Below are 10,324 nucleotides of genomic sequence, written 5' to 3'. Positions count from 1 at the left end.
CTGGATTGGGTGATGCCGTGATGGTCGATTGGTAGCCAGTCCTTTTACAGCCGGCTGGCCGCCGTCTTTTGTCTGGGCGCATGGCGGTTTTGGGGCTTTCCACAGTTTCCAGCTTGTCCATAGGCCTTCGGACAAAACCTGCCCCTCATGTCTGAGTCCTAGAGTCCATGACACAGGTGAAAGAGACAATGCTCCGACCTTCGCTGCCCCGCAAGATAGGCCTGGACCGAGCGTCAGAGCCATCCACTTGCCCGGCAGCCATATTACATAACCGCTGTTAGCTTGGCCAGTGGCCCAGGTAGTGGCGCCCTAGTCCTACAGCAGACAAGTCTCAACACCAACAACACTCCTTTACACCGCCGGCCGTGCCCATCACGGCGCACGCACAGCACACGGGCGCATGCACTGCTCATACAATACACCCCTCGCTCTGCACAGCAGACTGTTTGCGGACGTCATGTTGCAGTACACCCGCTCACACATGTCGTACATGCATGTACGCAGATACATAAGCCACAACATGAAATATTGGCTGTATGCGGCAGCCGCGAGCACAGACCAAAAGCGTTCAACATGCCGCAAGTTAGGCCCACTCCTGCACCGTTCTTTTGATATGGTGTGTGCCCAACGGGCGCCGTGTGTTGTTGGCGCGCATAATCACGAGTGCAAACAAAGCGCAGGGTTGCTCTCAGCGCGTAAACATCACCATCACGGCCCGCATTAATGATTGATTGATTCCTGTCGTGCAGCTGCCTGGACCACGCACGCAGCGCGTGCCACCGGTGGCATATTACCTCGGCACTGCTGTAAATGCATCCACCACACAGTGAGCCTCACTACTGACACTGTACACGCACCATTCATTGGCTTCGCAAGGAGCCTTGAGCCGCACGGCTCTACGTCTCCACTGCAACATCAAGCATGGCTTGTACCTGCGACGTGTCCGCCAGCAGGCACCTGCTGCGCCATCCGCACATGCCGCGCAAAAGCGCACACGCCCCTCCACACATACACGGTACGGTCATGAGGAACCTAAAGCGCCATGCGCTCACCCTTGCACTCTACACGCTACATCAAATTCCGCTGTTCAGGATGGTCGTACCGCGAGCTTTCACGCTGCAGGAGTGATCCATATAAAACTGCCCTCGCTCCTTGGAAAAACTCTGCTCGCAGCTGGGCTTCATTACGAACTTGCTCATCACTTCCCGCATCCAATTAAGGCTGACACCGATGCCGACACCCGCAACCATGGCATTGCGCATCAAAGCAACAAAACCCTGCGCCGTGCATTAACAACTTCCCCTAACACTTACCCCTCCCCCCTTCTTACTGGGAATGGTGGAAGTATCCCCCACGGCACCCGTTCACCCGTCCGCCCGCGTACATCCGCCATCCTCACGCCCGGACGCCGCCGCCCGTGGATGCCGCTGCCAGTGTCTGCTGCGCCCCGAACACAAACTTAATGGCGCGCGCTGCCAACCGGCGGCTGAGCTGGCTGACCAGCCCGTTGATGATTTCCGTGCTGCCGGGCTGCTCCTGTGGGTGGCGAGAGGTGGCCATGTGAGGTGGAGGTGCGACGCGTTGGTACTCAAGCAATCTGCGGTTTCTAACACGGAGTACAACCGCAAGGAACTCCAGGTTGCGGCACCTAAACAGGTGGGCAGCGGATGAGTATGGAGTGCGAACATGGGCGGTCCGTGCGTACGGATAGGCGTCACTTCACACTTCACAAGCCGCTTCATGAATGCACCGCCTACCAGCAGCGTGGACAGGCGCGGGGTCGTGGCTGCCAGCACGCCGCGCAGGCGGGCGGTGGTGGACTGCACGTCCGCGGGCGTAATGAGGCCAAAGGGGCCGCTCCCCTGCAAATTTGGGTGGTGGGGACGTCGGTGGGGAAGAGCGTTGATTTGTCAAGGCGTGAGCACGTTGCAACTAAAGTTGATTCATCAAGGCGTGAGCACGTTACAAGTAAGTAGGTGCGGGCCCAGAGACTGCCGACCTGCAAACCAAACCCACTGCAAAACGAACCTCGCTCAACTACATACGCTCGCACATGCACGTGCACACGCATATACGCACGCGCACACGCGCGCGCGCACACACACACACACACACACACACACGGCGCGGAAGTGACATGCGCTTTGCATGCACATTGTCAACCCTTTCCCCTTGCGCTTCTCTAACACAACGTGGCAAAGCCCTACCTGCAGCCTGAGCGGCTCCTGCAGGTTTAGTCGGCTGCTGATGGAGCCGAGCAGCAGGGCCGCCCGCTCCCGCGCCTCCGCCTCCGCCGGCTGCGGGGGAACCAGCGCGTCCGCAATGGCCTTGTTGCCGGTCCTGCACATACGTCGCAGATGGGACGGAGCGGGCGGGAGAGCGAGTGGGCGGAAGTGACACAGCAAGTGCCAACGCGTGTGTGCGGGAGAGCTCCGTAGATGCAAGCGCTGTGGGAGCACAGCCAGAGACTAGCAGCTTAGCGAGAAGCGAATATCGCGAGTCTCCGCCCACTCATGTTGGGTTGAAGCCCCAAGCATCCCTTCGCGCCACCGCGCCCCGCCCCGCCTCGCCCCGCCCCAAACCCAACACGCCGCAACCCGCCAACCCGCCACACTCACTGCTGCTCGATGCGCGTGCGCACGTCCGCCGCCGCCGCCGCGTCAATGACCCTGCCCAGCTCCGCGACCACGGTGGACCGCACGCCCGCGGCCGCGGGCGACAGCAGCCACTCTGCCAACAGCCACAGCTGCGGAGGGAGGGGACAAAGGTGGGGTTGCGGGGATTCAGAAGCGGTTAAGCAGTGAGAAGGTACAGGAGGGAAGGTGGCGAGGTGTGAGGGCGAGGGGGCCCAGAGGATTGCATGGCTAGGCAAGCGATGCGTGGTAGCGGAAGGGACTTTGAAGAGTAGTGCCAGGGCATGCGTGGGGAAAGAAAGCACTAGGGCCAAACGCCGTGCGCACCTGTGTGGGGTCAAAGTCCTGGCTCTTGGAGCCCTCACGCAGCAGGTTCTCAAGCCGGTTCCACCGGAACTGCCCGTCCTGTGCGTTGCATGAGCAGGAGCCGATCAGGGTCAGCGCCGCGCGTACAAGAGTGTGTTTGTACAAGGGGTGGCACGTCGCACACAGCACACACATACACAGACGCTTTCATTTCGTTATTAAAACACACACACACACACACGCATGCACACACATTCATGTACGCGCACACGCCACTACCTTGAGTATGAGGTCCTCGAAGCTCTCCCTCAGCTCGGGGGCCGGGTCGGTGAGCAGGCGTTTGGCCATGTAGGGGTAGGCCTTGGCCAGCAGCTTGTAGTTAGGGTCGGCCTGGTGGAGATGGAAGGAGAAGGGAGGAGGCGAGGAAGGGGGAGGGAAGGCAAGGGGGGGGGGAGGTTTGTCTTTGTGGAGTTCCAGCTGGCAGAAAACTGGGCCACGCATGGCGCCGGAGACAGGCAAGCAGGCGCCCTGCCCGTTTGGGGGGCACTCTCTCGGGAATCACCCGTCACCACCCAGGCCCTCTCGCCATCCCCTACCCGTCGGCACTCCAAAATGTTGAATGTGTCCCTCCGTTCCCCATGGTGGCTAACCACCCACCTGCAGCGCCAGCCCCTCCAGCACTGTGAGGCTGCGCAGGATGAGGGCGTAGTAGGCGGGCACACGGAAGGGGTACTGGAACAGCACCTCACCCAGCCCGTCCACGATGGCCTGTTTTGGGGGTGCAGGTGTGTGGGTGTGGTGGGTGGATGGGTGGGTGGGGGGGGTGGGTGTAGGGGGGAGTAAGCCATTCATAATGCGCACAGTTTGTATCAAGCATGAAAGTGCCGATCTAGGGGGGGTGTAGGGATGTGGAGGCGGGGGTGCAGCAGCAGGCGTGTGGGCAAGGCAAACGTGTAAGTGTGTTTGTATGCATGTCGTGGTGCGTTCGCGGGCCCGAAAGAAATCGGTGTGTACGTAGCACTGTCCGGGAACGGCGAGTCGTGTTCAATCCCCGGTCTGCCGACCCCACGCTCACGCCCCACCCGCTCGCGCACTCCCCTTGTTGTGCTAATCACACCGTGTTCCCATGAACGGCAGCCCCCTTCTTCCTAGTCTCATGGTGGTGCTGATAAGCCCCCCTGGGTTCTGAGTTGAGTTTAAATTAGCCTCCTAACCGCAATAACCCCTCCTGCCGCCCCCTGCGCCTCCCCACCTTGAAGTTGAGGGTGGACACGGAGCTGTCGAGCACGTCGTCGAAGAAGGCGGCCAGGGCGGGCGCGATGGGGGTGGTGTCCACGGAGGGGTCCATGAACTGCAGGGTGTAGTAGTCCTTGCACATCGCCTCATAGTCCCTTTGGGGGGGAGGGAGGAGGGGCAGGAGGGAGGAGGGGCTCAGCAGGGGGAGGCGGTGGAGGGAGATGCAATGCCTACCGGCCTGCATCAACAATTGCGTCGACACCCCCGACGCTGTTTCCAGAACCCCTGCGACCGCTCCTCCTCCCCTACCTGTGTGAAAACAATCCCTGCCCTGCTCCTCCGCCCTCCCCGCTCCCCCCCTCTCCCGCCCTCACCTGTTGACCAGGTGCACCACGTGGGCCATAATGGCATACCTGTGTGGGGCGGTTGAGGGTGGGTGGTGTGATGGATGGATGGATGGATGCGTGGATGAATGCCGGGTGTGGTGGGTGGGTGATTGGTAGGTGGGTGGCGTCCTGAGATTCTGCACGCACTCCATGCCTGCCTACCATCAACTGCTGTGTCGCCAAGCTGTCGGGCATTATAACTATCTCTCCACCGATGGCCGATGGCATCAACCACCACCCCTCCCGCCTCCCTCACACTTCCCCTTGCCCGCCTCCCGTCTCCTCCCGTCTCCTCCCCGCCGGCTCCTCACCGGGCGTACTGCGGCGCCTCGCTCATCATGCCGAAGTCCAGGTACACCAGGTCGCCGCCGCGCGTGGCCAGCAGGTTGCCTGTGAGGAGTGTGCGTGGTGTGGTTGCAGGGATGAGCGGTGACGCGGTAGAACCGGGAGCAGCGAGGGCAGGTCAGGCATCGGCCGTACGCATGCGCACGCACACGTGCAGGAAACGGCACCGGCACCGGCGCCGTGTACGCGGATGTCCCTGGAACAATGTATTTCCCGTTCCCCACATCCCTAATACAACGGGCTCCTTCCAGCCCTCCTCACCCTCCACCCGGCCTCTCCGCCTATCACGGGCCCTCCCCCGTCCGTGCTTGTAACCCACCTTCGGTACATCGCTCCTTCCTGCTGCCCCTCCCTCCCCTTTGCCTCCTCCCTGTCCAACCCTCAGCACATTGCTCCCGCCCGCCGCCTCCTGCCCCCCCTGGGTTCGGTTTTGTTTGGGCTGGTATCTACAACCCACCCACCCACCCACCCACCCAAGGCCGCCGCCGCACCTGGGTGTGGGTCCGCGTGGAAGTAGCCGTGCTCCAACAGCTGCCGCAGCGTGCACTCAATGCCCACGTCCACAAAGTCTACCACACTCAGACCCGCCTCCTGCGATGGAGGGGGCGAGGGCGAGCGCAGGGGCATGCGGGTGCGTGCCCAGGCACACAGGCACGTGAGACAGACAGACAGATAGACAGACAGACGGACGCGCGGTTCAGATGGGGCGCGCACATGACAGGCTGGTCCCAAGTAACCTTGCGGCCGCACGCCAGCTTTCCCAATCCATGCCTCCGGCCAGCGCTTTCGGCCCCTCCCACCTGAAATTTCATGGTACCTAACCCTCCGTCCCTCTCCCCCTCCCTCGCTCCCTCCCTCCCGCTCTCCGGCTTCGGAGGTGTCTCACATCCATGGCTGCCTGGTTGGTGAGCTTGACTCCCTCGATCCACTCCATGGTCAGCACCCTGTGGCACGTGGCAGCCGCACACACGGGGACACGGGGACAGCAAGCGCATTCACATTCACATCCAGAACATAAGTCAGCGAGCCAAGTCAGGCGCGTACATATACATACTGACCTTTTGCGTGCTGACACACGCGCAAGCACGCGCACACGCACACGTGAGACTCGACACATGCCCTTCTGCACACGCCCACGCACGCTGCAGCCCCCCCCGCTACTCACCTCCGGCTGGTGTGCTGCCAGTAGATCTTGGGTGTGCGCACGCGGGGCATGGAGCCGTACAGCGCCTGGAAGCGCTCGCAGTTGTGGCCCTCCTGTGTGCGTGTGCGTGTGTGGTGTGAGGGGTGGGTGGGTGGGTTACGTTCACTTTGTGCCGCGCCGCAGGGAGGGGGTGGATTGGGAGGAGGGATAGCCGGTCATGGGGAAGAGAGTGTTACAAGTCACAAGTCTGGAGTGCCGACGTCGGGGGCAGGGTCGGGGTGGAGGCGCGGGTAGGTGTGTGCGGGCGTGTCCGTGTACGGTACGTATGGGCGATGGTGGTCTGCAGCGCGCCGTCGGTTAGCCGCCTCACTGCTTTGGGTCTTGCTTAGGAAGCTCTTGCCTCCACCTGCCCGGGCCTACCTGTTCCCCAAGCCACACACGGATGTCGCACGCTTTGCCCTGCTCCTTCCGCCACCTTCTTTTCCCCGACCAGCCCGCCCCCTCCCTTTTCCGTTCAACATGGATCCCAACCTCACTCCACCCCCCTAACTAATTATGAATGTAACCCCCCCACCCACCCCATTCCACCTGCACGTAGTCCAACTCGGCGAACAGGCGCCGCGCAAACTCATCCACCAGCGGCACCAGCGGCTGGGACACCTGCAGAGGGGGGAGAAGGAGCGCGGCGTGGCGGGGGGATTAAGGAAGGGCTGTGTGCAGAGTTTGCAGACGTGTTTGCCAACCTCCCAAGCCCCGGCACCGCCCGCCGACCCTCCCCCCACTCCGTCCTCCCTGCATGAAGCGCCACCCCCACCCACCCACCCACCCACCCACCCACCCACCCACCCCCACACCCAGCCCCTCCCCTCCCCGCCGCCGCCCTCACCCCAATGGCTGGCAGCTGCTTGTCCACCACGCCCATGAGCCGCCGCAGCAGCAGCATGTCCACCGCGATGGTCTCGCCGATGTTGGGCCGCTGCACCTTGACCGCCACGTCCGTGCCATCCTTCAGGCGGGCCTTGTACACCTGCAGGAGGAGGGCAGGGGCAGAGCAGGAGTCGAAAGGAACAAGGGGGGGGGGTGCAAGGCGGGTTGGAAAGGCGGTACAGGATGCGCTGAAGGGGGAGGAAGGCGGGTCGTGGGGCGTCAACCACACACGAGATTGGGACCGGCGCCGCACTGGCTACGTACACGGCTTCCCTCCCACCCGCCTCCTGCCCACGGTCCCCACCGGCCCACGGCTCCACGCAACCAGATGCACGGATGCTTTTGCGCGCACACACTCCTTGTGGTCCCGTCGCTTTGCTGCATCGCATACACTGTCTTTGCGCAATGTTTCCCTTGTGCGATTTAACACTCCTTGTGGTCCCTGGGCGCGCACATGCCCACACACCCGCCCCCGCCCACACGCACGCACACGCCCGCCCACGCCCACGCCCGCCGCACCTGCCCCAGGCTGGCCGCCGCCACCGGCAGCTCGCTCATCTCCAGGAACACCTGGTCCACAGGCGCCCCCAGCTCCTCCTCAATCACCTGCAAGCGGAGCGGGCGGGGACAGCCCGATGAAACCGGCAAGTCATTGTGGCGTGGGGTCCTTCATGTGTCATGGTCCGAAATCCTTCCTCCCAGCCCTTCCACCCATCTTGCACTCACCCTTCTTTCCCCTCGCGCCCCCACTCTACTCCAATGTAGCAGCCCAGCCCCTCGGTGCCTCCCCTCCAGCCCCCTCCCGCCCCATCCATCCCACCCCGGCCCTTCCACCCCACCCCTGGCACCCCTCACCGCAAAGGCAATCTCCGTGGGGAAGCTGGGCAGTCGGTCCTGCAGCTCCGACAGCGCCTCCAGGTAGGTGCGCGGCAGCAGGTCGGGCCGGGCGGACAGAGCCTGGCCGATCTTCACGAGCGCCGGACTGAGTGGGGACCAGGGGGGGGGGAGGAGTGGAGGAGGCGCGATGAATGGACGGGTTGGGGCCGGCAGAGGGATGGACTGGACAGACGCGTGGTGTGTGGTTGGTGGACGTGCGGCTGCGACCGGCATACCCCGGGCCGTGACGTGTACTGCCCTGGTCCCCTCATGGCATGACATTCCATGGCCTTGCCGCCGCGCCGCGCCGCGCCTCCTCTCTGCGCTCATTGCTATCCCACCCCCTCTGCTTCCGCTGACCTGCCCACCTGCATCCCTTGCGACACCGCAGTTGTGCTTCACCTCCGCCCAACCCTTTCCTGCGCCCCGCCCTCCGGCCTTCCCCCGCGCCTCCCTTCGCCCCTTCCCCCGCCCCGTCGCCCGGCCCTTCCCCGGCCCCTCCCAAACCACATATGAGCGCCCCGTCTCACCCCAGCCGCCCCAGCAGCGTGCGCAGCTCCTTGGCCCGGACCGGCATGTTGGACTCAAATTGGCCCAGCGCGTAGTCCCGCGCCACTGCCGCGATGAAGCCACCCAGGGTGGCGGACACCTACAGGGACAGGGAGGCGAGGGTGGCGGGGCGGGGAAGCGAGGTTTGGGGTGCGGATAGGGGGTGCAGGCGCAGGAAGGCGTCGGGAGGGGCGGGGAGGGATGGGATTGGAGGGGAGGAGTTACGCACAGCCGTGTGCGGCGGGTCTGCGCCGTGCCGGCCGCCCTTGCAGCCGCAACCTGTTTGCTAGACACCCTGCCGTGACGGCACCCCTGCATCACCGCCCTCTGCCCGGTTGTTGTGCCGCCACCGCCGGTCCCTACACATGCACTTGGCCCGGACAGCATCCCGCCACCTGCCACCTCCTCCTGGCGCCCATGCAGGCCACGCATGGGGGCCCGCCCACCTGCCCGCCAAGCATCCCCTCCTCCCACACAGCCCCCCGCCGAAAGGCGTCCGGAAGCCCGCTCCCGCACGGCCGCACCTGCACGGCCCGCGAATAGACCTGCGGCCAGCTCTGGGCCAGCGCGGCATTGAGTTTTTCGGGGTCGTAGTTGATTCCCATCTCCTTGAGCAGCAGCGGCATGTCGGGAGTCAGCATGTCCAACTCCATGGCCTGGACCTGAGGAATTAGCAGATGGGTTGGGGGAAGCCAGGGAGGTGAGCGATAAGGTAGGTGCTAGCGGCGGAGTGAGAGTGATGGGGGAGTAGCGTTGGTGTCGCGAGCTGGTAATGGTACGCAATATTGCGGGAGGCGGCAGGGGGAGACCAAGGGGCAGGCTGGCCCCCTCGCCCGGCTTTACAGCGGGTCCTGCCCCAAGCGCCCCGCGCGGCTGTGGATTTTATCCCCCGTGCTGACTGTAGTGACAAAGTTCCGCACTTGTAAGTGACCACAAAGCGTCGGATTCCTCGCGGAAGGCCGGGTCACGCGTGTCGCTCGCTGGGGCCACAGCACTTACCCACTCCTTCTGAGCGGCCTCCGAGTAGAACCAGTCCACATTGCTATCCACGCTCGAGCGCGGTGTAACAAGCTGGTCCTCAGCTCGCCCAAACGAGCCCCTGGGGACTGAGACTTTAGCTGGTTTCGCGACAACCTGCTTGGGGCCAGTCGTTGATGAGCCCTCCGTTGGCTTCGTGGACGCCAGAACGTTCACCGCTGCAGAGTGCACAGCTACTGGCCGTGGACAGCCTGTTGCTTGGTGTTGAGGCTGCGACCGCTGAGGCCCCGTCCACGCCTGTCTACCACCTCGTAGCGTCCACATCCCGCTCCTAAGGGTGTTCATAATGCGCTAAGTGCGCCACTTGTAAGCGCACAGGTGTAGATGTAAACAGGGCGGTTTGCGAGCTTGCGGGTGCGATGCGACCTAACGAACAGCAGGAGTTGTCTGTGTGTTGTCAGTGCGCCGTTGTCTGTGTATGACTTGTCAATTTAACCAAGGTGAGCACTGGTTCTGGAGCGACTGAGGACAAAACTGCGATGCGCCGATGCGGAGAGGGTTCCGCGGGCAGGTGAGCGAGGGTGTATCTTGAATGTTCTTATATCAAAGGTGACCAACTTGAATCTAAAGCTTCTGGGAATTACAACGCGAAGCCTCGGGCCTATGGGGGCCACGTCAGTAAGCCTTGCCGACGGCCAGACTTTGCCCCGCCGTGTCCAAGCCCATACGGTACCGCGACGCCGTGCCAGCGGGCTGGCGGATTCAAGTACTTAGGAGGGGAATTGTCGGCTGCCGGGAGCTGAACAGCGGTGCGGAGCGAACGTGCACCAGGGGACCAGGAGAGATGCTTGCCCAGCTCGCCTTGCTCCAGCGCACAGCCACAACTGTTGGGACAAGAATGGGCTCAGATTCATTCGAAACGGGGCAGAGGGTGCAGTATGGAG

At 63.3% G+C, this 10,324-nt stretch overlaps 1 protein-coding gene across 1 annotated transcript; it reads right to left on the bottom strand.

The window, feature by feature from the left end:
- Positions 1 to 32: 32 nt before the first annotated feature.
- CHLRE_03g158500v5 (uncharacterized protein) lies at positions 33 to 9,876 on the bottom strand. The gene is made up of 20 exons (XM_043060649.1): positions 9,402 to 9,876; positions 8,927 to 9,064; positions 8,384 to 8,502; positions 7,833 to 7,959; positions 7,497 to 7,583; positions 6,937 to 7,077; positions 6,639 to 6,710; positions 6,072 to 6,163; positions 5,793 to 5,850; positions 5,398 to 5,497; positions 4,873 to 4,951; positions 4,550 to 4,588; positions 4,192 to 4,330; positions 3,597 to 3,707; positions 3,219 to 3,329; positions 2,961 to 3,038; positions 2,619 to 2,746; positions 2,208 to 2,340; positions 1,758 to 1,862; positions 33 to 1,536 (listed from the first exon to the last, which is right to left on the bottom strand). Exons 1-20 carry the CDS (start codon positions 9,702 to 9,704, stop codon positions 1,396 to 1,398), a joined length of 2,301 nt encoding a protein of 766 aa, XP_042925778.1. The 5' UTR covers positions 9,705 to 9,876; the 3' UTR covers positions 33 to 1,395.
- Positions 9,877 to 10,324: the final 448 nt, after the last annotated feature.

The sequence above is a fragment of the Chlamydomonas reinhardtii genome, chromosome 3, assembly GCF_000002595.2.
Source record: "Chlamydomonas reinhardtii strain CC-503 cw92 mt+ chromosome 3, whole genome shotgun sequence".
NCBI classification, from domain to species: Eukaryota; Viridiplantae; Chlorophyta; class Chlorophyceae; order Chlamydomonadales; family Chlamydomonadaceae; genus Chlamydomonas; species Chlamydomonas reinhardtii.
The sequence above is the reverse complement of the archived record's forward strand: the minus strand, read 5'-3'. Positions and strand labels throughout refer to the sequence as shown.